At 47.9% G+C, this 26,507-nt stretch overlaps 1 protein-coding gene across 1 annotated transcript in view; it reads right to left on the bottom strand.

Moving 5' to 3' along the window:
• LOXHD1 (lipoxygenase homology PLAT domains 1) overlaps positions 1 to 26,507 on the bottom strand; it is a 181,899-nt gene that overhangs the window by 33,700 nt on the left and 121,692 nt on the right. The window contains exons 27-35 of the mRNA XM_007974137.3: positions 25,262 to 25,378; positions 24,077 to 24,239; positions 20,123 to 20,277; positions 15,645 to 15,854; positions 15,403 to 15,538; positions 13,049 to 13,257; positions 12,048 to 12,233; positions 9,082 to 9,209; positions 577 to 694 (exon numbers count right to left, since the gene is read on the bottom strand). Of these exons, the coding sequence (XP_007972328.3) occupies positions 577 to 694; positions 9,082 to 9,209; positions 12,048 to 12,233; positions 13,049 to 13,257; positions 15,403 to 15,538; positions 15,645 to 15,854; positions 20,123 to 20,277; positions 24,077 to 24,239; positions 25,262 to 25,378 (1,422 nt within the window). The remainder of the gene's footprint in view (positions 1 to 576; positions 695 to 9,081; positions 9,210 to 12,047; positions 12,234 to 13,048; positions 13,258 to 15,402; positions 15,539 to 15,644; positions 15,855 to 20,122; positions 20,278 to 24,076; positions 24,240 to 25,261; positions 25,379 to 26,507) is intronic.

Below are 26,507 nucleotides of genomic sequence, written 5' to 3'. Positions count from 1 at the left end.
AGGCAGAACTAAGAAATCCCGTGCTGCTGTTGCTCCTTGAAGATCCCAGCATCGTATCCCCAAGGCTGGCTTCAGCCCAACTGAGAGCCCAAGGATCCAGGATCCTCAGGCAGGGTGCTGACGACCAAGCTCTGAGGGCCACAATGGAAAAAGAGGCAGCTACCTAACTCCATGATCACAGAGGCCCCAGTAAGCTTTCTGCCATCCTGCCTGAAGTTCCCACCATGGCAGCCTCTCTCTGCCCCAGGCCTTGCTCCTCCTCTCTCAACCCTCCCAGCTGCTGTCCTGAAGGAAGCCCACACCACCCCTCCCCTTCCTCGGGTCTCTGTCCACGTCAAGTTGACAGCTCATGTTGAATTACCTGACAGTTGCTTCAGTTCTCACTGGACACAAATAAATAAAACGACATTCTCGGATTAATTCATGCCAAAGGGCGTGCTGAATCATATGGGCTGGGTTCATGTAATGATCCTCTATGGTGACATTTGTTTTAACAGGGTCCATTGACAAGCCAGAGGAATAGGGGGAAGGGGTGGGTGGTGGCTGGAAGGAAGAGTGAGGGTCTAGACATTTTACCCTCTCCAGGAACCACTCCGGACGGCTGCCCAAGCCATCAATCCGGATCCGCATCTTGGTGAATGGAGCAATGTCTAGGATCTCCATGATGAAGGTGTCATTCTGCTCCCGTTCAAACCTGGGTGTGGAGAGGAAGGGCATGAAGAAGGGAAGCTGGCCACTGGGGAGGGCTGGGCCAGGCCAGAGGCCAGGTTTGGGGTGAGGGAGAAGATTAGGCCTTTACTCAGCAGCCCCTCTGCTCTCAGCAACGCTCCACCAGCCCATCTCTTGCATCCGAGATGTGTTTCTGAAAGACTGGGTTAAGTGGATTTGGCTAGTAGAAATGGCCCTGAACCAAGAGCTACCAGTGCTGGGTTCTAATCTCATTCTACCAGTCACCTAGAATAGTCCCAGTTCCTTTCTAGAACTTGGTTTTCTTACCTGTGGTCTGGAGAATAACACTAGCCCTGCAATCTCACAAAACTGTGATGAAGACCAAATGGATGTGAAATCAATTTAAAATGGAAAAAGAATTCCATGCCTGAAAAGCTTTAAATGAGGTTCTGCGCATGACAGGGCCATTGCGAATGGTGGGGCAGGTGGTGCACCGCACAACTCTAGATGGCATCATTTGCATTTTTCTATTTGCCATCTGCAAAACTGAACACAGTGCCCTGAATTGGGTAATGCTACTGCCAACTGTAAAGCAGTAGGCAAATAGAAGGTAATGCTGCTTTTGTTGCTATTATTATTTTCCTGCTGAATGACCTCATCATCTCAGAGATGCTCTATCTTTATTCCTTACTGCTCTTCCCACAGTGCCGCATGTACAATTCGACCTTCAATGCTGACTGATTGCTTGACTGCTGACTGATTCCAGATGATACTGCTGATAAGGCCGTGGAGTAATGCAGGTGGCACTGGAGATGTGGCTCTGCATGGCAATCATCATGCTTCCTTGAATACAAGACATATTTTTATGTATTTTAAAAACAGAGGCCATAGCCAATGGGGGCTGAGACTTAAATATTGCAAATTGAGAACTAACTACTGCTAGTCTTAAAGGTGGTGATGAAACAGAGACAATTTCTTCTGATAACTTGCTCTGTGTGCATTTTACAATTATTAGAAATGAAAAAGTTATCCCAAAGTCAGCCCCATATCCCTCCTCCTCTAATTGAAGCCCCATCTGTCCCCCTGGGCATAATGGAAACTGTAAGGGGGTGCTCATGTCACATTCATATCACACACTGAGATTTTCTCAAATAATCTTTCAATTCCTTATTCTTGCCAGGAGCACGATTTTGCAGATCAAAAGAGCTTTAGAATTCTTTGCTTTGCATGTCTCAATTTTCACTCTTTGAATTTAGCCAAGTGTCTTCATTTTATGGAGATTTTATGGTGGGACAGGTGTAAGGAAAAGGGGAGGAGAAACAAGCTTTTCTTCTGGAAGACTGCAAGGAGATTACATTTACCCCCTCACCCTTCATTCCAGGCTGAACCCCAATTAACTTGGATGGACTTCCTCTGTTTGGTGTAAAAGTATCTAAAGTGAAGGCCCTTATTTGTCCTTCAGTCTTCCCAACTCACTAGCCACATCCTTCCAGGTGCCCTGGACCCCCTCCAGACACCTCAGTTGACACAGTAGGATTCTCATCCTTTGGAGAGGTGACTGCCTTTGAGCTCAGGATTCCCACTCTTTGGAGAGGTGCCCGCCTTTGAGCTCACAGGGACAGGGCTGTTGCGTGACCCAGGATTTTTGCTGCTCATCTACTCAAAGGAGCCTCTGCTCAGCAGCTGAGGGAGTGGTGTCTGGGAAGGGCCCCCTTTGGCTGCCCCTCACGTCCTTCCTATTCTGGTTTCCTTCTGTTCCTGCCTGTTGTAAAAGGGTGTCCTTAGGGAAGAGCCCAGCAACTACTCCCTCACTGGGCTCCATGACTGAGCACAGCCTGAAGGCTAAACAGGGCCAAAGGCTTAGGCTGGAAGGGCAACTATTTCATGGGAGAATTTTTGGCATTGCTACAAAACCAAAAGGGAAAGGTTATGGTTAGGGACCCTGGGAAAGGGCTGGCTAGCAGATGGATATGGATGACGTGGGGTCTAAAGTCCATCAGGCTGAGCAGCTGCTCAGGCAGTTTGTGACATCTTAGGGGCATAGCTGGGGCTCTTAGGATTGGCCAGGGTGAGAGTGCCAGCCTTAGCTTTGCTCTAGACCACTCTCCTTCCAGTCTGAAGTTCTCCATACCCAAGGCCATTGAGCTTATGCTTGAAATCGCCTTTGAAAAAATTGTTAACAGTGAGAAAATTTTGGCAGTGAAAGAGATCTGATTTAACCAACCCCCATCTTGCCTTTAGCCTTCAAACTTCCCTTGATTCTTCCTGGGTTTGGGTCAAGCTAACTTTGGGAGACATTTAGTGTATAGTTTAAATGATAATAGCCCTTCCATAAAGTTAAGGGGAGACCACCAGCCTCGGAGGACAAGAGAAGCCTGAATTCTGCTAAAACATAGACATAAATATTGCCAGCCATTACTCCAGAGGTCACAAGATACGCACTTCCCCAGTTACCCCTGCTGATAACAACATCACCACTGTAAACAGAAGACTGGCCTTTTGAGATGTCTTTTCAGTTTTTTTGCATGTCTGATGATCAATGGCTCCACCTGTACCTGCCAACTCTTGTGGCCCTACCCAGAAATGACTCAGCATGCAATGAGGACCATTTCCCAAACCCCTATGATTGTACCCCCAAACCAATCAGCAGCAAGCACCCATTGCCTAGCCACCCCCACTTCTCCCAAACTCTCCTGGAAAAACCCTAGTCTCTGAATTTTCAGGGAGGTGGATTTGAGTAACAATATAATTCCGGTCTCCCATTTAGCCAGCTCCACATGTGTAAAACTCTTTCTCTATTGCAATTCCCCTGCTTTGATAAATCAGCTATCTCTGGGCTGTGGGCAAAGTAAAACTCCTGGGTGGTTCCATGCTTAGACAGCTCTACTGATGGGGCCCCATGGCCAAACTTGCAGCTCTTTTCCTTTTAGGACAGCCATGGCCAACCTTTAGTAAGTTTTGTTACATTGAGTTCTGCCACCAGAACAAATTGTTGAATTGTCAACGTCTGACCAGCCTCAATGCCTCTACTCTCTTCCCTCTCTATCCCTTTGAAACAAGCCACTGGACTTCTCCCTTCTCCAGGCTCCTCAGTGGAATACTATGCAGCAACAAAAATGAGCAAAATCACAATCACACTCAACAGCTCAGGAAAATATGAAAAACCTGACGCTGAGTGAAAGAACTAAGACACAAAATAAGATATATGGCCTGATTCTATTTATGTACCATTCAAATCCAGGTGATATAAAAGCCTATTGTTAGGGATGAAATCCAGGTGATATGAAAGCATAGACCCATGAGATGGAAACCAAAAAAGAAAGGAAACAAGGAAATGTTGACCTTAAAAACTGAGAACTGGCAAGATTTAACTTCTCGGCCTGAAGGCAGTGTGGAGGGTTTACACAAGTTTTTGCTTTATAAGTATAATAATGTATGTACTTTTATATATATATATATATATATATAGATAGATAGATAGATAGATAGATGTATGTTTATGATAAAATGTTTAAAAGTGTAAATGTCTCTAGAACCTTTGACTGTTCTTCATGTGGCAGAATTTTCAGATCCATGCTCTGTGGCTTGTAGCCCTTGTGGCAGGCTGAAAAATGGTTCCCCAAAAGATATCCATGTTATAAATCTTGGAATCCATGTATATAACTGTATGGTAAAAAGAAAAGGGAGGTCTTTGCAGATGTAATTAAGTTAAGAGGCTTAAGATGGGGAGATTATCCTGGATTATTCCAGTGAGCCCTTAATGTAATCCTAAGAGTCCTTATAAGAAGGCAGAGAGAGAGAGAGATCAACACATACACAAAGGAGGTGGGATGTGAAGATGGGGCAGAGATGGGAAGACCTGGCCTTGAAGGCTGGAGTGATGCAGCACAAGCCAAGGACTGCTGGCAGCCACCAGAAGCTGCAAGGAGTGGACTCTCCTCCCAGAGCCCACAGGGTACATGGCAGTGCTGACACCTTGATTTCCACCCACAGATTCTGATTTCAGATTTCTGGCTTCTGGATAAATGAGAGAATAAAATTCTGTTGTTTTAATTACCATATATTTGTGGTAATTTTGTATCACAACCTCAGGAAATTAATATAGCCCCAAGTGGTGTGAATGGAGAACTTTGGGACCAGAAAGCAGGTAGACAAGGGGAGGCTGCCCTGGAACTCACACAGAGAAAATTCCAAGCCTGGGATCGGTGAGTAGCAGGGAGGTTGGCTTCAGTGATGATGTAAATGTCCATGGGTGCTGAAGTAACTGGCACACAAAAGACAGAGCCTCCAGTTCCAGGCTCTGCCGATCTGGGCTCCTCAGAGACCATTGGGAAAACTGGACCTTGTGCATCCCCCATTAGACATACGAGGTGATGGGGAGCTGCATACCTATCTCATGGGCATCTTTGTTGTGGTTTGAGAGTAGAACAAGACCAAATCTCAAACAGATTCTAAGTCTATTCTTGAATGCCATGATCAGACCTAGTACATATCTGCCAGTCTCCTCTTAAAGGGCAGCCCTTGAGCTACAGATGATGCTTTGAGAGGGGTGCCCAGCAGTGAGTGCTGGAACCTTTCAATTGCCTGACCTGGGTGCCCCTGGAAGGCAGCAGTTCCTGGAACTCAGCTTTCCTTCCTCTTCTCTCAGACCACCGTCATTCATGCTGTCCCCTGGGACTCACCTCCAACCTCCTTGAGAAGGACTCAGCCTTCCCACCCAAGTCTTCTGCCCATGGAGTCCCCAAAGATAAGACCTTTCCAGTCTCAGAACTTTATTGCTAACCAGACTAAGATTCAAGTGATAAACATGTGGAAGAGAGAGTCAAAACTTACAAGCTTACTACAGCCCTGGACATGGTCACAACCAAATATTTCCCAATCTTCTCCTGAAAGGACAACTGGAATCCTATTTGAGTGTCTGTCCTCTGTTTCGATTCCCTTGAGCTCAGCCTCTTTCCATGCTTTTTGCAGTAAGGGTTAGTGAAAGCAACAGGCCATCCTGAGGGGTAAACCCAACAGAACTCTTTTGTGACACAAAAAGGGACCCAAAATCTTTTTTGTGTCCAGTCCAAGAAGTTTCCATTTCACTAGGTCTCTACTGGGCCTAGGCATGATCGCTCACAGGCATTTACTTCTCACTATAGAAATAACACAACTCTTTGTCTAAAAATAGCTTCTACACCCACTGGACACCAATCACCTCAAATCCCTCTGTTAGAGACTCATCTCCTGAAAGTACGCTTTACCTTTTAGGGCATCATTTTTTCTGAATGCCATATTAATTCACAAGCATCTTGGTGGGAGTTAATTTACCAGAACCATTTTCTCTGAAGTGGTAAGATGAGAAGTTACGAAATTTAACTGGGGAGTGGGATAGAGTGAATTGCTATTGGCTGTTGTAAGCTTTGGCCCCTGGGTACAGCATCTGACTGCAGGAGCGTTGCAGCAGGCAGAAGCCTCGTGATACCTTCTGTGTGAATGCATGCATGTCTCAGCCTCATTCTGGTCACACACCATTTCTTGGGGAAAGTATCACCTTGCACAGTACCAAGCTGTGCCCACGACACATGCCCAGTGGGTCTTTCTGTCTACGTTCCCTAGTCAACACGCAGACATTCTTAACAAGGACTTCAGGACACAGGTGAAACATCAGGCCACATGCAAATGAAAATATCAAAACATGTCTCGGGTAACAACTCTGAGCTTGCAAACCAGGGTTATTAAGAAATGATGGCTCTCCTCACAAAATAAATTTTTATTCAGAAAAAAAAAAAATCCTTCAACTAGCAACATGCCTCAAAGCATTTACAATATGGTTGTATTTATAATAATGTGATTTTCAAGCAACATTTTTGGAATTTAGATACTTCCAGAAACAAGATGTCTCTTCTACCAGCAATTAAGCCTTGTACGTCTGGAAAACAAGGTGGAATGTAGGTGTAGGATAATTAATCAGAAAAAATCCAGGAATATGGGGTTGGGTAATGATTAGAGTCAGAGTACAGAAGTAAAGACTATAGGAGGCTGAATATGCAAACAATAGTAGCCAGACCATGTGTGATAACAGAACTCTGAGCTACCTCCCCTGCAGCGACCATCCCAAGAAACCACGGTCTCTACAGAAATTGGCCCAGAATGATCAGGACTTGAGCAATGGCCCCCAGCTTCCCTATTTTGTCCCTGCTCCCAACTCAGGACTAACCAGATGGACGGACCAAATCCAAATATGGTCCCTAATACAATCATGTATGAAACCCCGATTCTAGCTACCCAACCTCCAGCTCTACCATGCCAAAAATAATGCTTCATTACAAAGCTCCTCCTCCTCCCACAGCATTCAAATCTCTACCAAACCAAGTGATGGTGGCTGAGTCTCTTGTTATAGTAAGCTCTAAGTAGAGAGTTTCTGTTCTCATTTGGTCTTCCTTTATTTCTAGAATTAAGTTCAAATCCCAGTTCCCCTACTTACTTGCTGTATAACTTTGGGTAAGTTATTTCACCTCTATGTGTTTCAGGCATCTTATTAGTAATGTGGAGATAATAAGAGGGCAAAGCATGATAAGAGGGGTGTTGTGAGTTAATATATGTTAAAAAGCACTTGCAACAGTGTCTGGCATGGAATAAATGTTCAATGTATGTTAGCCATTATTATTATCACCATTGCTGTTGATATGGGAAGAATTCAAGGAGGAAATGGGAGTTGCAAAATAAGACAGCAGAAGTGCTAAGAGAAGACAGGCAAAAACTTTCCCATCAGACCCCCAGGGATGAGCTGCATAGGGCCCATAGGATGGGCAAAGCTCCAGCTTGCATGAGCTGCCTTGTCCACATAAAGAAATGCTGCCTGGTCCCCAAAAGCTTCAGTAGCCACATCCTCATCATCACCAACAGCACCATTATCACAATTATTATCCCTACCATCATCACCTTCATCTCTATCACCACTGCCACCATCATCATCATCATCATCACCATCACAATTATCATCCCTACCATCATTACCTTCCTCCCTATCACCACCATCATCATCATCATCACCATCATCACCATCATTATCATCATCACCATCATCACAATTATCATTCCTACCATCACTTTCACCCCTATCATCACCACCATCATCATCATCCCTATCATCACCTTCATCCCTATCACCATCCTCATCATCACTACCACCATCACAGTCATCATCCCTACCATTCAGCACCATCAATATCACCAACCTCACTATCATCCACAATGTCCTCATCACCACCCCAATCCAGAAGTACTGAGTGCCTACTATAAGCAAGGCAAGAGCTAGGAGGTATGAGGGGCTCAAAAAGGAAGCCACCTGGGTCCTGCCCTCCAGCTAAGGGAAGGAGTGCTGTGTGTTCAGAGGCAAGTTGCTGTGGGTGGGATTTTAAAATGCTAAGCTTAGGCTCTGGGTCTGTCATCTCTGGTTCTTAAGATGTCAGGGGCCAAGGATGTTTGGGGGACAGCGGCTGAACATGGTAAACCAGCCCAAACCCAGGACTGCCTAAACTGGGAATCCAAGGGAGGGCACGGACAGTGAGTACTATAGGAAGGTCATCTTTAATGTCATTACGAATCACTAATGAGTGCTTAGGACTGGGGGCCATCTGGGTGTAGTTTGCAGTGCCACAGCTTAATGGCCATGGGACTTTGAGGATATGACTTTACCTTTCCATGCCTCAGTTTCTCACCTGTAAAATGGGGATGATAATAATTGGGTTATTATTATAGGGTTGTGGAAAATATTAAGTGTATCAATACATGGCTTATTAGAGAACAATGCTTGGCATAAAACAAGCTCCTATAAATGTTAGTGTTGCTGTTATTGCTCTCCTTAGGTTAAGCTCTGTTAAGTTCAAGGACTTTTGTCTTCTTGGTTATATCATCTCTTCAGTGCCTGAGTCAGTGCCTGGCGTATACTAGGTGTTCATTCTTTTTTTTAATGTTTTGAAAATTGAGTGCATTTTATTTTGTAATCATTTGAGACTTACAGAAAAGTTTCAAAAACAGAACAGAGCTTCGGTGCCCCTTTCACCTAGCTCTCCTTAATGTCAACATCTTATATTGCCATAGTACAATTAATGAAACTAAGACATTAACAATGATACAATACCATCAACTAATCTACCAACCTTACAATAAGCAATTCTGAGTACCAAATGAAAGAAAGAAGAAATGTTATGGGTAGAAGTGATCAAGGAATACTTCCTGGGGGAGGTAGATTTGAGCTGGCCCTTGAAAAAGAAAGGTATTGAGACAGAATAGACAAAGACAGAGGATAGAAGGCCTCATGGTCTGCAGTGGGCATGTGAGAATCAGCCTGGCTGAAGGTAAGGTAGGGCAGAGGGGGAGAGTTGAATGTGGGAGGGGTGAGGAGCAGGGGCCACCTCCAGGTACCTGGCTTTCTTTTTGTCCAGCTGCATCTCCTCCGTGCTCCCGTTGATGCCATAGAGGGTCATGAAGATGTTGGAGTCAGTGCCCCCGCCAACCACATCGCCTGTCCACACCGTCATTTCATAGAGAACCTGCCATGAGAGGAATGCGGGTGCTGAGTCTCAGCCTCACCCTCCAACCCCACCTGACCTGCCTCAGTCTCACCAGAGAGAGACACACTGTCCAAGTTCCACGGCTCTGGAAAGAGCCTCTCCTCAAATCAACTGTAAATGCCTGGACAGCAAGAGGCAGCCTTGTCACTCTCTTATGTCCCCCACTGTGCTCAGTCCCACCCTAGAAAGGAGTCCTGACAGAGAGCCCTTCTGCAATAGAAACATGATGGAAAGCCTGGCATTAATTGACTCTTTGTCAGTTGAATCCCAACCTAAGTTCAGCCGTGCCAGCAGCGCATGGTGGCAAGACAGTGGCCTTTGGAGTCCTCCAGAGCTCCATGTGAATCCCAGATCTGTCACCTGCTGGCTGTTAGACCCAGGCAGATGCCTGACCTCACCAGCCTCTGCTCCCCTGTGGTAAAATAGGGATAAGTTCCTTTGCAGAGTGAGAGCTGCTGACAATTTGCATGGCGCCTGGTGCTGAGCCTGTCACCTGTGTGGCCCCAAGCAGCAGCCAAAGCTCTGGGTGTCAGTTCCCCTTCATGCCACAGTCTACACATGCCCTGTGGCTGTGAATGAGGGATGCCATCAGGAGTGATGTTTACAGAGGGAGTGCTGCCTCAATCCACTTGAGAAGTGGGACAATCCCCTACTTCCATGATGTTCACTTGAGATTGGGGTATTGCCATTTAGCCTGAGGTGTGTGCCAAAGAGAATGTCTGCCCTCTGTCTCCACTGGAGGGTGAGGTGCAGCCTGCTGTTCCTGGTGTGCCTCCACCAAGCCCCCACCTCAGTTTTTCCTCTGTGAGGCAGCCTCATGGCAAAAGAAAGCACTTACACTGTTCTAGAATGTTCTTTGGTCCCGGATTCTTACTCCCTTCCTTCTCACCAAGTGCCCCTGGACTCACAGTGAAGTCTGAAGGTTCAGGAGAGGCTCAGACTTACGGTCGGGGAAGGGCCATCTTGACCATCTCCTTTGAATGTACCTGGCCCAGTGTGTCCCTTTTCTAGAGGCTGCTACATTCCTCTATCACCTGTGCAGGGGCCTGGTCTCCATTATCCAGACACCTGGACCTCCAAACCCGAGCTATTAATCACGGTGGTCATGTCCCCATCATTGTGCCTGGAGGGGGCTGCATGCTTTTCCGGCAGCATCTAGAATCTCTGCCAGGACACTGTGACGTTTGAAGTATTCTGCACAGGCCTGGCCCGCAGGAGAAATTCAGGACATGTTTGCTGAGGGAACGGATAAAGAGTCTCTTGCTTTACCAAGAAAATCCCCTTAGACCACCCAGCAAGGGCATTCATGATGGTCAGGAGGAGCCACTGGGAACAAAAGTGGGAGCCTAACACTTTTTTGCTCTTATCCAGGCAGGCATAAAAAATAGAATGATCAAAATGAGTGCTTTAGCAGCCCCATGGAGACTGGCCCCTGAGAGCTGGTCCATCCGACTCTTGTGTTCTCTGCATCCATCTTTCTCTCCTTTACACAGACACATCTCTTTTTATGTAATAAGTGTGTTTCCAAAAAGAGACAGAAACAGTGCTCTTGTAATTCTAGTCTGATATCAGGTGTCCTGGGGAGATGGTCAGCCCAAAGAACCCTGCAGTTCTTTGTAAAGTGACAAACCTATGTTCCTTTGTGCCATGGATAACGGGTGTAGGTCTGGATTTTCCTGGACTAAAGGGCTCCAAGGGAGCTGCAGCTGCACTGCGTGGGGTGTGCATGTGTGCTGGGCGGTGGCACAGAGACACACACAGGCTGGGAAGTGGGTCAGGCGGAGGTCCCTGGATGAACTGTGTGCTCACCCACACCATCCGTCTGGCCACAGACAGAGATGTCTGGGGGGTGGGGGAAGGATGTGAGATATAGAAAGTGCTACTCTCTGACTCTCCAGCAGGCGGGAAGCAGGAGACTGGCAGGCACCACACTCCTGCCTGTCAAGGTTTCAGAACCCCACTTCTGTTTCCATATACAATGTAGGCAGAGCACACTCAGGTCCAGGTGATTTCTTCTCACCTTTGTAGGACAGCTTCTGACCTGGTCCAAGAAGCCCACTGGTTTTGATTCAGGAGCAGAGAAAAGGGCTGGGGCCTTCTGTTGACCCCATAGCCATGAGACAAAAAGAGAAACCAACAGTGTCAGGTGAAACATAGGCTTCTGGGCCACCAAATGGCTGTGTGTCCTCGGATCCAACACCAGGCATCTGCCTCCTGCCTGGTCTGACCTGTGTGTTTATATAACTTATCTCAGGCCATTTGGCTAGTTAGAGGTGGAGCCAGGACCGAAGCTCAGACCTCTTGCCCTCCAGGCTTTTCCAGTTAAGGAGGGTATTATGTGGACACCACTGGCTGCACCGTGAGACTCAGAGGTTCACAGTATCCCAGATGCCATCTTTCCTATCACCACCCTACTGCTGTTGATGGTGGATCCTTTGGTGAATAATGACCCTGCCTGTCTCCATAGAGCTGCTTCCTCACAAAGCTCTTCATGAACTGTGATCTCATTAATTCTCACCAAGATCCTACATGGAACAGGCCATGAGTAGCAGGGATGCATTATTTCCAAGCAGTGTATGGGAAGACCAAGGCCCAGAGAAATGAGATGACTTGCCCAAGGTCACAGAGCAGCAGACCAGAAGAGAGTTCAGTCTGTGGCTCCTAGCAAAGCACATCTGGCTAGCACACCAGGCTGCAGCCCCTGCGGATACCCCAGTGATGAGTCTCCTACTTCTCCCACTTCTGTCTCCCCTGCTGCTCCCCACCTCAACCTGCACTGCCCTGGCCATGCATTGCACACTCACAGTGCCCCCCTACCTTCACCCCGATGTTCACCACCATGGCATCTAGGAGGTCGAAGACACGAGAGGTGATGCCATCGCCTCTGTCCTTGGCAAGCCAGCAGTTACAGTTCAACATGTACTTAGTGCCCTGGGTAGGCACTGCCAAACACAACTCTTCCACCAGCCAGCAGCTCTCAGGGGAGGCCCCATCATGGCCCAGCTAGGAGGAGACACACCTGATCTGTGATGATCTGGGCACAACTGGGAAGGAAGTGCTCCCTGCCCAGCCCCCTCCCTCAGTGCTTCTTCCCAATGTGCTGTGCACTTGCTGGCCCAGGTCCCTCCCATAAAAGTGAAGAGATTTTGCAGATATAATTACAGTCTCTAATTAGGTGACTTTGAGTGGGTTGAACCTAATCAGGTGAGCCCTTAAAAAAGCATGTCTAGATGTCAGAGGTGAAGAAGTTGGAGATATTTGAAGCAGAAGAGATTATCTCCTATTGAACAAGAAAAGAGCCAGTTTTGGAGATGGTCCCATGGTGGGGAATGGTGGGCCTCTATGAGATGAAGGCCTCAGTCCTACACCCCAAGAAAATGAATTCTGCCAACAACCAGTGAGCTTGGAAGAGGACCCCAAGCCTCGGATAAATTCGCAGCCCTGGCTGCAACTTGATTTCAGCCCACTGAGATCTTGAAGATGGACCCCCACTAACTCACACCTAGAATCCTGATCCATGAAACTGTGAGATAATACATTTGTGTTGCTTTAAGGCACTAAGTTAGTGATACTCTGTTACACAGCCATAAAAACTAATACACAGAATATTCCCACTGGGTAGGTGGAAGACAGACACACAGAGGGGCAGGTGGCTCACCCAAATCACCTGGCTAGTTGGTTCTCCTCTGCTACCTGCTCTAAGGGGTGCTTCAGGTAGGCTGCTCTTCCCAGCCTGCACTCCCCCGCCCACCCAGGTACTGGTCAGCTCCGTCTGTCCCTGTGGTGGTCACTATTATGGGGCCCCAAGAAGCCAGCACCTCTATTTTCTTGATGACGCCTACATCCAAGCCTGCAACGTAGAACTCCTCCACAGAGCCACGGCTGAAGCCCCTCTTCCCTCGGGGGTAGTCCAACCAGATGCGCTTACTACGTTCATCATCCTCTCCGATGAGGAAGATGAAGGCTCGGCTGTCAGTGGCTGCATCCTTGTGCTTCCCAGTGGTGACCGACACATAGTAGGGAATAACTGCAAGAGATCACGGGGCCCAGCCTCATAACAGACCAGGTGGACAAGGCACTGTCTCATAGGCTCACAGATTTGGAAGTGACCTCTGAGGGCACTGATCTCAGCTCCTTGCTCAGAGACGAAGTGCAATGAGCCCTTCAGACTGGTAAGTTATCTGTGGTGCGTGTCTCCTCTCCAAGGACTGAGGGAGTTGCTAACTCCCAATGTACAGACAAAAGACAATATTCTTGTCACTTGTTTGGAGTGTCAAGCTTCTAAAAGCTCTTTTGACCAACTATCCTACTTGAACCTAGCACTATTATGTGAAGGAGGGTAAGAAAAATAACCTCTCATTACATATAGGTATTATATGCCCCAAAAGCTCACTATGATCAACAAAAATGCTGTTGGCAAAAGCAAAGTCTCATAGAAAGAAGAAATTTGAAGAACAATAAAAATGTATCATATATGCAACATAGTGAATGGAAGTCCTAGAAGACAGCAATTTCCAAAACACACCAGATTAATTAGCATAAAACTTGCTCAGGTAGTGTCCATAGAGTCGCAGTTTCCATTCTTCCAACTATCCATTCTTCTTGCAGCCGGGGTGGTTATGATACATAAGGAGACATTGTTGGGTAGGTTTCTGGGGAAATCTTTTTTTTGTTTTTCTTTTTTTTGAGACGGAGTTTCACTCTTGTTGCCCAGGCTGGAGTGCAATGGCATGATCTCGGTTCACTGCAACCTCTGCCTCCCAGATTCAAGCGATTCTCCTGCCTCAGCTTCCTGAGTAGCTGGGATTACAGGTATGCACCACCATGCCTGGCTAATTTTGTATTTTTAGTAGAGACAGGGTTTCTCCATGTTGGTTAGGCTGGTCTCAAACTCCCGACCTCAGGTGATCCACCCACCTCAGCTTCCCAAAGTAATGGAATTACAGGCACAAGCCACCACACCTGGTTGGGAAATCTCTTTTAAAAGGTCTGACTCAACTGGGAGGAGTACTCTTTTTTCCTTATCCTTCCATTCATTCTGCTTGGAGTATGGATATGATGGCTGGAGCTCCAACATTCATCTTGGAACCATGGGCAACATTTAGGTCATTTATAAGGTTGCCAGAGTGACCAGGTTAAAGGAACCTAGGTCCTTGATTGCACTGGAACTGCTGTATTAGTCCCAGGTGGCCTACCTTTGGACTTTCATGTGAGTGAAAACAAAAATTCCTAATTTGTTTGTGACCATTTCCAGGTCTCTGTCATTTGCAGTTACTAATTGATACAAGCTGGAAACCCTTCTCCTGGTTTATCTTCCTCAATAGCTTGGGAGACACTACCCTGGTATAGTGGATTTTAGTTATACAATCTGTTATCTCTTTGAAAAGTTTCCAAACTGTCTCTTCCTGGCTGGAATTACCTGCACATGGCTTTATTTTATCTTTACAGTGGAGGCTTTTCACAGGTGATCACAGTGCTTAAGGAAAGGCACTTTCTTGGGGGTCCTATCACTCATTTACAGAGTGAGAAGGTAAAGTGTAAGCAGACTGGCTTTCTCTGCCTGACTCCGCAGACCCACTGTGTGGCCTCCTGGAGGGGGCTAACATGGTTGCCACACTCTTATGTTTAAGAGAACTGACTAGGAAGGTAGTGCATTCAAATGTTCAATAGACAATTATAGAACTGCCTTATCTCAAAAATCTGGTTGGCAAAATGAACTTGCTGGGGAATTATGATATTGTTTTATGGAGGAGGAAAAAACTGAAGCCAAGAGACTGACTTGTCCAAGGCCACACATTTTACTGTCAGAACCAGAAATGGAACTTCAGTCCCCAAATGACCATCTCAGGACTTCTTCCCCTGCCTTCACCACCACGTCATGCCTTAAGTTTGCATCGCTGAGTGCTTTGTGTGATGTTCTAGTGACATGTAAGGGATATTCATTCTCACCCTAACCTCCTTTAACCTTTGTTTCCCCATCTGCAAAGGGGGCTTAGCCCTGCCCTCTCACTTTGCAGGGCTGTTCTGGGGATAAAACAGGCAATACATGTGAAAACTATGTAAATGACTAAGCATTAGACATGTCATCAGCTCAAGAATGGCTCATCCAAGAATTGCTTTAAAAATTTCCATGTGCCTGGTCCCCATCTAAAGAGCTCCCTGGTTGGCTTACTTGGGCCCTCCTGAACGTAGTCAGCCATGGGCCCAGTCACTGTGTTGATGTCGACATCGGCCATCTTGGAACTCAGGGCGATCTCCCAGAAGTCAGCAGGGCTGCTGCAGTTGCTGCTGCGGTCCCCAGTGTACTCCTGTGTGGGAGAGCAGGACTGGCAGTTGCAACTCCAGCACCTCCATGCCGAGGGACCTCCCCTAGGCATGAGGATGGCCACAGGCCCTGTAGGCCCCTTGCCTCACCTTCTCGTAAAAGAGCCTCTCGAGTCGCCCATCCTCCTTCTTCAGGGACAGCCAGCGCCCACACAGGAACAGGAACTCGTCCTCATTGGTGTCATTCCAGATCTCCACCTTCTCCACGTACCAGTCTGCGCACCACTTGGAGTTGTCGTGGCGGAGCTTGATCTTGTAGATGACGCCTAGGTCAGCGGCCTCAATGATGAAGGTGTCAGCCTGGGGAGCCCAGATGTGGGGACTCATGATGGGGGGTGCACCCCACTCAACCCACTCCAGCCCAACCCTCTAGGACCTTCCATCCCACTCAGTTGCTGTGCTGAACAGACCTTCCTTGCCGGGGTGCCCCCCCAGACCCAAATCCCCAACACTGAGCCTGTGTGGTCCAAGGCCTCATATCCACAGTGGTCCCATCTTGCAGTCCACTTATATGTGTGGTGCCATGGAGAAAACTGCCTTCACTACATTCCTCTTGGGAGAAGCCTGTGGGTGTTTGGAAGCCTCCTCTGTGTAAGGGGGGTGGGGCCTGAAGGCCATGGGTAGAGGCCATGGGTAGAGGCTGACCGGTGGTCAGCCGGTCCTGTTCCTGGATTCCTTAGCTATGCTGAGCATTGGAGATGAGTCCAGCTGTGGCAGCCAGAGGGCAAAAGCTCTTCTAGAGATGAACTTCTGAGTAACGGGAGGGTGTTTGAAATTCCCTGGGAGATGCTGAGAGGGAGTTTGATGAACCAGTAAGGCGGGGCTACAGGAGAGGAGGCAGTAGAGGTGAGGCTCTGGGGGAGGCAAGGCTGTGGAGGGACTCAGGGACAAACATCTGGGACGCAGGCTCAAGAGGGTTTTGTGGGGATTGTGACACAAGGCCCTCATCTGTGTCCCTGAGTCTGTCTTCAGTCAAGTGGACACTCCACTCTTGTGTGCTGATTCTTTGAGGGGAGCTCAGTGAGGTGTGGATCCCAGGCTTTGACTGAGATGGGGCCAAGACAGAGTTTGAATGTGGAAGGCAGAAGTCAGGATGGGAGCCTGAGGAGGGTGAGAGGGGACAGGTGACACTGAGTGACACCTACTTTCCTTCCGAAAGATTTGCTGAGCACAGGTGCCATGTGAGTCACTGTGCTGACCCCTAGGAAACCAGAGATGAATAGAATAGGATGCCCTTGTCCCCAGGACCCCATAGTCCGGTGCAGCAAGAGGAGGGGATGGGTAATTCCAGCTCAGATGGTGGGAACAACCACCTGTGTGAGGACTAGAGCCAGGCCTAGGAAGACAGTCTTCTCCAGGTGTCAGCATTAAGCTGCAGCTGCGGGGCTGGGTTTTCCAGGCAGCTCAGGTGGGGACAGCCCATAGCCAAGGCAGTTGCAGGTAAATAGCAGCTAGTGGTGTGTGACTGAAAGCAGATGTGGATGGGAGCAGTCCTGGGGTGCTGGCAATCCACTGGGTTCACCAGAGTAAGAATGGGCCCACCTTGAGATACAACAATTCCACTTGTTTGCATCTGTCCTGGGGGAAGACCTTCACATTGCACAAGGATGTTTATTACAGATAATTTTTACAGAGGAAAATTGGAAGCCATCTGGGGTCCCGTGCTTGGGGAGCGGCTACATAACTGGCAAAGCCTTTCCTGAAGAATGTTGTGTGTGCAGTGGTTATAGAGAAGAGTCACTTCCATCTATGTTTGAATACCGGGGCAGAGAGAGATTTCCAAGGCAGCCATGCACGCCAAGGGCAAGTTAAAGAAGTGTTTATATAGCATGATGCCTTTTATGTAAAAAAGTAATACCACGGAACGGCTTACCTATTTTCTATGGGTGCATGCACACGTAAGCAGAGAAAATGTTTGGAAAGATGCTGAGGCAGGAGAGAGGGTGGGGTATTCTGGAAACTGCACTCAGTGGCCCACAGAGGGCACTCTGAACAGGCCAGTGCGGGTAGGCTGTGAAGGTCTGCAAATCCTGTGGAGGACTCAGGGTAGATCTGGGATCCATGGAGAGCCTCTGCAGGCTTGAAGTGAGATAGTGACTGGTCAGCTTTGGACAGGTTAACTGAGGAAGCTGGAGGGTGGGTTGGACGGCAGGGCCTTGAGCAGAGAGACCACGCTGGCTCAGTGAGTGAGCTGAAATGAGGCAGGGCTGAGTGAATACAGGGCAGACTTGGCTGATTTGAAGTTATTTAGAAGGAAGACTCTGGAACCTGGTGATTGATTGGATGTGGGTGGGGAGGGGTTTCCAACAGGGAGAAGGATGTCCAAGATGACTTCCATATTCTGAAGTGATCAGAGAAATGGAAGCTTCTAGATGTTGTGTAGTAAACTTAAGGTCACATGGTTAGTAACTGAACCAGAAGTTGCACCAGCTCCCCTGATGGGGTGTCAAAACTGGAGGAAAAGAGAAGAAAGTGATGGGGCAGAATGGGCCAAAGATTTTTTCTTGTGACATAACAATTTGCTGAGAGAGAAGAAAAAAAAAATGGAATCTGAACACACAGGGGAATGGCTTGCATCACCTTCATTTATTTACTTAATCCATATTTACTGAATGCCTACTCTTTGCCAGAGTCTGTAAATGAAGCCATGCATAAAAATGGACCTCTCAGCTGTATGCTGCACATTGCTGCTTTTACAATGCATTTACCAGGCATCGATACCAGGCATCAACTAGGGCAGGGGGCAGGTGAGCTTTCCCAAGGCTTGACAACATCCAGCACAGACAAAGAGCTACCTGCCTGCCAGACATGGTTCTAGACGCTTTGCATTTTTAATTCAGTTGGCCTTCACAATAACTCAAAATTAACTCTTTTTTAGGGTGGAGGAAAAGGAGGCACAGAGATGTTAAGTAACTTGTCTAAGATCACACAGCTAGTGTCAGAGCCAGGATCTGAGCTCAGGTGACCTGCCCCTAGCATCTGGGGCCCTGATAAATAATATCCCTAGTGTAGAGTCAGGGACAATCACATAAATCGCTTGACCTTTTTGGTATTCCATTTTTGCAAGATGGAAAGAGGAGGATAGGACTCCTCCTACCTACTTTATAAGGGCAGTGAACAATTATATCTCTTGTGGAACATGAATGTGTATGTCTTAGATTATTTCTTCCTGGTACAACATGCTCTTACATCTTGTCCTGTTTTTCAGCCCAGAGGTCTAATTAGCAATCATATTGCTATTTCTGCTTCAAATGCAGTAAACTGAAGTTAAAGGTAAATGGTTTCTATCTGGATGATGAACCAATGAATGGGAGTGCTAGGGTCTGACTCCTGGAGACCTGGCAGCCAGGCTGGGGCTCCTTCCACACTGTCTGACTCATAGGGTCACCAGCCAGCTGCAGACCCACTTAGATGACACCCACCTTTCTAGTCCCAGGGCTAATATCCTCCTTACTAGTAGAGTGGTTCAATGCTAAGGGATAAGCCTGGCTGAGGGTGAGGTTTAAGGAGACCCTTGATCAATACCGGTTGACTGATGTATGAAATCCCCAGACATGCACAGCCACGGGCAAGAGCACAGATTGAGTTAGGAGCCAATCCCCTTAACCTGATCTCCCTGTGGAGATAGCCTGGCCTGTGGGGATTTCAGGCAGATTTCAGTGCGTGGAGAGGAGAAGGAAAGGAGACTGAGGAGCAAGTGCGGGGAGGGGCAGGGGGCATGCCAGAAAGGGCACGGAGTGGAGGAGTAGAGGCAGGGAGAGGGGAGCCAAGCTTGCGAGAAGGGAAGTTTCACAAAACCCACCCTAAGAGACCCCTGTGGTTTTGTAAAATCAGTCTGTCAGAGCTGGAAGGGCCTTAAACATCACCCAGTCATGTAGTTTTCAAGCCTTTTTATAGTCACAGAACCCTTTTCTTAACAGAGGGCTTGCTTGGCACTGTGATCAACAGGCCAGGTCAAAGTGGATCCACCTGGGAGGGAGTGGGGTGTCCAGCTGCACCTGTCTCCACCACCCCCAAGGCTCCCAAGGCCCTTGGAGCCACCTGCGGCTCTACACGATACAATTTAGCCAATTCATATCTGACCCTTCAATTTACAGATGAGGAAACTGAGGCCAGAGAATTTGAAGCAGATACGGAGCTGATAGCAGAACCAGACCTCCAGATCCCCTCTCCACCCCACAGTTCAAGTCTCTGTCAGTGTCAGCACAGCCCCTGTCATTCTGCAGTGTTCACCTTCACATTCATGAACCATGCACAGTGAACTGGATTTTCTGAAGATGACCCAGCACCATGCAAGCAAGAACCTGGAGCTCCAGCAGGCCGCCTGCTTGCCCAAGGCCGGCCTTCTGCTCCACCTCATCCCCTATGCAGGACCCAGGGTGGGTGCATCAGCTAGGAGAGGGGAACAAGGAGCACTTGCAGGGGAAGGGCAAGAGCAGAGGCCCAAATGAGTGTGCACGATGCCCCATGGAGTTCCTGGATGTCCCCGGGAACCAAGAAGAACTGGCACTTAGATCGCTGGGCCTGGGGAGGAGGGAAGGAGGGTAAACTCCATGTGCCCCTCATACCGTTCCTCTCTCGAACTTGTTGGTCCGGTTCTCTGACTTGCCAAGGTATCGCTCCCCGGTGTCCCCGAGGTCTCCATAGATGGTGATGTACACCTTGGCATCCGTCCCTGCCCCAGGAATGTTCCCTGTGAAGATCTGCACCGAGTACAGCACAACTGGGCAGGTGGTGGGACAGACAGACAGACAAAGGGAAGAAAAGGGTGACAGCGCTTTAGGTCTTGGAGAACTGGATTTTTAGAAGGTGCTAAGCTTCTGGCCTAGGACTCGAGGGGTTAGCCTTCTGTTTGCTCAATTATGCATATTCAGCTTCAAATCCATGTGGATTCTCCAGTGGGAAGTGTGCTCATCTGATCTAGACCCAGGTGGGCTCTATGAGACCCCCAAAATAGAAACTTTTTAAAGTACCCTTCAAACCATCTATCTGCCCATATAGCTGCCTGCACTGCACAGGGAGAAAGACTCAGAAACTACCTGAGATGTGTCCATGCTGTGGTTGCTAATAAAATGCCTTCCGATTTGAGGGTGACCAGTGTCAACACCAGATCCTTCTAAATGGTTCACAGAAAAAAATATATTGTTTAAAGAACAGTTTCCCCTCTGTTCATTTCCTCATGTTCATTTATTCTCCAACCCACTGCCACCTTCCACTGCCCCAGCGCTCCAGGCCAACTCCTCACCAAAGCCACTGTGACTGCCACCCTCTCCTTGGTCTCCCATGGCCCATAGGGAGGGCTCAACAAACATTGGTGTGGCAATTATTAAAAATTACTATGAAAAATAAAAATGCATGGTATCTTGCTTTTGTTCTGCTGTTTTTATTTAAGGAAAAATAAAAGATCTCCTTTTTCAACCTTCTCCTTAGCAGAGAGACTCAAGTCTTGCATTTTTATGAAAGCTAAAAATTGGTTGGCCCCTCTCTGTATCCTCTGTCTTTGGAGATTTTGAGTTTCGGGCCAGGGAAGAGGGGACTTGGCTGGATTATCCCCAAGGTGAGAAACAGAAGCTGAAAGGCAGAGGTGGCCAAAGTGGGAGAAAGGTTCACTTCCCTTCCCCTGGGAGGGAGTGAGGATTCAGGAGTATTCATGGGCCGCAGGGACCCCTCACCCGCACACAGGGACCCTACAGGGAAGTGACTGCTGGGCTTCTTTGGGGACTTGAAGCTTTGGGGCCTCAAGGGTGGAACAGAGCGTCTCTTGACAAAGCCAGATTCATGCAGGAGTGTTTCTGGTCACCCAGAGAAATGATACTTGTGTGTTGGTGGAGAGCCAGTAGTGACTCCGTGTGACAGTGAGCACAGCTGGGAGTGGCACTCACCCTGGACTAAAGGCCAGGCCTCTTCTGTGAGCCTCAGGATTCCTAGAAGACCCTCAAAAAGGAGATTCCCCTCCCTGTCGTGAACGAGATGGTCTTTCTTATCAGTCCTTGCAAGTGGGCTCAGAACCACATTTAATTAAATTTAGAAAAGTAAAGTGATGTGAGTTGCTTGTCCTGATGGCTGTGGAACACATTCACACCCACAGCAGGGTTCCCATGATTTTCTCATTTTCCACTGGGTTCTGCAGCATTATTCCCTCCTGCTCTCCTTCTGTGTGGCTGGACACTCCTTCTTGGGTAGCTTTATGGTTTCCTAATCTTCCACCTGTGCCTTGGATGCCAAGGCCTCCCGGGTTCCACCCACATTCCTCAGCTCTCATCTTGCACTTCCTTGAATTCTCTGAGTCTGTGCCTCTAACCTAGGTCCTTCCTTTGCTTCGGATCCGCACACTTACTACCTAGAGGGCGTCTCCACCTTGACCAGACCCCAACATCACAAACTCACATGTTCACACCTAAACTCTACCCTCTCCTGCAACCCCCGCCCCTTTTCCAAACCTTCTCCCCAACCATCTTCCTTGTCTCAGTGGCCCTGCCCAAGCCGCTACCATCCAAAGCTCCTGGGTGCATTGTGAGAGGTGACCTGCAGAGGCTGGTCAGACACACCACCAGGGGCAAAACCAGGGACCAGCCACACTTGCTCCTACCCCATCCTGCCCCACTCAGCTCAGTGCAGAAACCTGTCAGCATTTCACACACTGAAAATCCTCTCTTTATTGTCTAAATGTTACCTAAGCTTGTCTTGCTAATACTGACCTGCAGTGACATTAGGAAACTTGTCATAGTTTAGACACAACAGTCGACGGTGCTCCCCCTCATTTTCCTCCCCATCCATTTTCTAGCTGTGCATTTGGGACTGCTCCATACGTGAGCTAATCACAGGTGGCATGGGCCTATAGGGACACTTTTTCTAGGAGCCTGTGTCCTAGAGCAGGATGCAGTGTCCCCAGGGGCTGGGATGAAATGGCCTCCTCACTCCCCCTTCATTTGCTGCTGTCTCCAGTCCTCTGGGAATTAGGAAAACTGATTCAGCTTCTGGGTGCTGAACAATGCGGTAGTGCAGTCAGAGCGAGTTATTTCTGGATCCTCCTCCCTCCCTGTCCCACCCAGGCCACCCGGCGCATCCGTGGAGAGATGTTTCCCTAGAAACATCACCGAGCTCAGAGTGAGTTTTGTGGTATGTTATCCACACAGAACAGCCCAAGTGCTCTCCTGGGACAGCTTTCCAGGGCATCCTCTGGGGTCCAAGTAGAGAAAGATTTAATAGCAAAGACTATGTGAAGAAAAGGATAGGAGTAGGGGTGTCACACTATTGAGGCAACACTTGTTTTTATTTCTGGGCAACAATTCAGGTTAAAGGAAAGGCAGAGCTATAGCTGTTTTACTTCCGGTGACAACAAAGGAAGACGGTGTTTGTCTTTTGTCTTTTGGATGTCTTACCCACTTGGTGGGCAGAAAGACCTGTCTTCCTGGCTCCATAAGGGGCCCAAAATTTTGAATTTTACTCCAGTTTTCCCAAGAAGACAACACAACAAATGTAAAGTGGATTTTCAAGCTCTTGGAGCTTCTCTGATCTGTGTAGGCTACCCTGCTAGAGAGATCCACTGTATTCTTTGTCTATCATCAGGGGTAGAAAGTCTGTTTTTTTGCAAATTAATTTGGCTTTGAAATAGCTCAAGATAAGTCAGAGCTGAATGGCTGGTGAATAACCTGGGGATTGACACGGACGATGCCATTGCTGGTCAAAACAGAGGTATGATTCTGTCCATGTGTTCTGGGAAGAGTGTGTGTGTGTGTGTGTGTGTGTGTGTGTGTGTGTGTGTACACATACACAGTGTAGAAAGAGAGGAGAAGAGAAGGTTGAGGACTGAGCCTTGAGGAATACTACCTAGCATGAGAAAAGAAACTAGCACTCTAAATACTTCAGTGAGTTAGGAAGAGAACTAGAATATGGTGGGGTCACCAAAAGCAAAGGAGGAGGAAGTACAAGAAGTGGGTGGCCAGTCTGATGCAAATCCTTTAGAGAAAACCACACTGATGAAGAATGGATAAGTTAACCAGGCCATCCAGAAAAGAAGCTCATCACCTTGAACTTTCTCGAGCCATGTCAAACTACTGAGAACAAATACAAATATGGTTCCAGTTACATATAATTCAAGAAGGTTTCTTAATTCATACTAAGTAGGGACAGCTAAGTCCAGCAAGAGCAGAGAGGCCCAAGCCATAGTGATTGGTAGCAAACAAATGAAGAGTAGGGAGAAAATAGGGACCAGGATAAGCCAGGAATAGGATTCCCCTTATCTGGATGTATTATCCCAATGTCAGACCAGGAAAGAATTTCAGCACAAACCTTGGAGCGAGACAGCTGAGACTTTGAAGACTAGCTCAGTCATCTATTAGCTGTGTGCACAGATTATGGAAGCTCTGTGAGCCTCAGTGGCCCTCTCTACAGAGTGGAGGTAACAACAGACCCTCCTCCTGGGTGAAGAGGCTCAGCCTGGCACAGGGCATGTGCTCCACAGGGAGGACCAGGGTCCTGGAGCCTGCCCATGGTGATAAGGGTGGCCACACCACACTTACTGTCCAGAGGCTCTTCTACTTCCTTGTAGACTTGCCGTAAGGACCCATCTTTCATGTATTTCTCAGTGAAGATGTCATAAGGAACCAGTTCTCGAATGGTCTTTTTGTCATCCTCAGAGGTGGCAAGCCACCGATCACATGGGAAGGTCAAGGTCTCTGCACCCTGGGGTGAGGCAGAAAAAGAAAAATTAGCCCTTAAGGTGAAAGCTGCCAACTTCAGGGATTCATCGGCATCTCAGTACTCATGGAGACCAAGGACGAGGATCATGGGGCCCCATAAATAATGTAAAAGCCACGGGGAGCCCCTTGCCCCCATTTCAGTAGACCCAGTCTTAAAGACTTGCACAACCACATCAGAGTTTGGCTCTGAAAGGCTGGGGTTCCCAGGGTCACTTAATAATAGGTATCTGAACTCCATCCCGGAGACTCAGACTCAGTGGGTAAAGGGAGGGGGGTGCTCTGTATTTAAAAATTGCTCCCTCTGGCCAGGCACAGTGGCTCATGCCTGTAATCCCAGCACTTTGGGAAGCCAAGGCGGGTGGATCACCTGAGGTCAGGATTTCAAGACCAGCCTGGTCAACATGGTTAAACCCCGTCTCTACTAACGAAATACAAAAATTAGTCGGGCGTGGTGGTGCATGCCTGTAGTGCTAGCTACTTGGGAGGCTGAAGCGGGAGAATCGCTTGAACCCAGAAGGCAGAGTGCTGTTGCGTTCCAGCCTGGGTGACAGAGCAAGATTCCATCTCAAAAAAATAAAAAAATAAAAAAAATAAAAATTGCTCCCTCTTCATTCATATCCATAGCTGTGACTGAGATCCATCTCCTAGGTTTATACTTTTGTGGTTTCAGAATGTTTTTAAAGTTGTCTGAGGTAGATTTTCTTCCGTGAATTTACCTTGAGTTACAGGAGGGGCACTCTGGTCACTCACTAGTAATACGGCCTTGGAGGTGGGGAGGAGAGACATGCACAGACCCTCCTCCTTGACCACTAAACCAGGTTCTAGAAAATTCTGCTTGGGACCAGAGCTTGTTTCTGCACTCTGAGTGAACTGGGTGAATTTTCATTATGAGATTTTTATCTCAATAAGGCTGATCTAGCCAGCAGGTCCTTACAGGGAATTCGCCTTGAATCTGCTCTGGAAAGGGACAAAAGAAACAGCAGGAAAGACCAGTCAAAAACTCACATCTTTATCCGGGAGGAGCCTGCGGATGTCCACGTGAGAGCAGTGCCACCCAGGATTCATGCCTGTGTTATTATGGCCAATCCGAATTTTTTCAATGATTTCTCCCACATCTTCTAACTTTGGAAAGGAGATAAGGCACCAGATGTTAGCTGAAAGATACAGGAAAGTATGGCCTCGGCAACATCCTGCTTCCCCAGGGCATCCACCTTGAGTCCCTTTGCACTTCCTCCTGATACGTCCCCACTGTCCAGCCAGGCCAACTCCCACTGATCTTGACACACATGCCATGCCCATGCCTCATGTCCCCTCTCTTAAAGTCAGCCTTGACTCCAGAACTTGGTTCAATCTACCTTCTCTGGGAGGGGGACCCCTTTTCAGCGTGGAACCCAGCTCCCCATCTTCCACTGCTCGCTGTTGTAGCAACTCATCCCTTGTGTGAGAACCGAATTGGGTAGCAAAAGATGAGTCCTGGCTGTGCCATGCTCCTGTCTTGCCAAATTGACTTATTCAAGGCCCCAGACCTCTAAGAGTCCCCCACCTTCCAGCCACTCCTTTTCTGAGATCCCACATAGAAATGCCAGTTCCTCAAACTCCACATTCCTTGTCACAGGGCCTTTGTACATGCTTTGCTTGCCTCTCTGTCTTCCTCTTCTTTACCTAATGCCATGCCTGCTCAACCTCGTAATTCAGGTCTCAGTGATCACTTCCTCAGGAAAGCCCTTAACCTCCCCAAAAAAGTGAACTCTCTTCATGACAGACTCTTGTTGCATAGGGGAGGCCCTCCTTGGAGCACTTCTCATAGTTGTAAGTTTTCATTTATTTGTGTGACACCTACCATCTCTTTCACCACTGAGAACCACAAGGCAGGCACTATTTTGCTCTGCATTGTATCCTGAAAACCTAGAACACTCAATAGCGTTGGTTGCAAGGACGAAAGAGTGTTTCCTTAGCTGCAAAATGGGTATGATAAAATCAGCCAGGCCTTCCATAATTCGGTGGTGAGCCTTAACCACGACGGTGTGCATGAAAGTCCCTTGAATGAAAAAGCTGATACATGTGTGCCAGGTGAGCCCCTGAACTGGGCGGGGTATGGGGCAGCTACAACATCTTCTCTCTTCCACCTGGAGCATACAGGTATGGGATGCAGAGGAGAATCTCTGGCTTCTGTGACCTTAATCCTCTAAGCCCTAAGTTGCATGGGACAGGGTGGCCGCCTCAGGTTTTTTCTGTTTGTTCGTTTGTTTGT

This window comes from Chlorocebus sabaeus, chromosome 18, assembly GCF_047675955.1.
Source record: "Chlorocebus sabaeus isolate Y175 chromosome 18, mChlSab1.0.hap1, whole genome shotgun sequence".
Lineage (NCBI taxonomy): Eukaryota > Metazoa > Chordata > Mammalia > Primates > Cercopithecidae > Chlorocebus > Chlorocebus sabaeus.
Note: the sequence above shows the minus strand (reverse complement) of the source record. Positions and strands in the feature narration are given on the sequence as shown.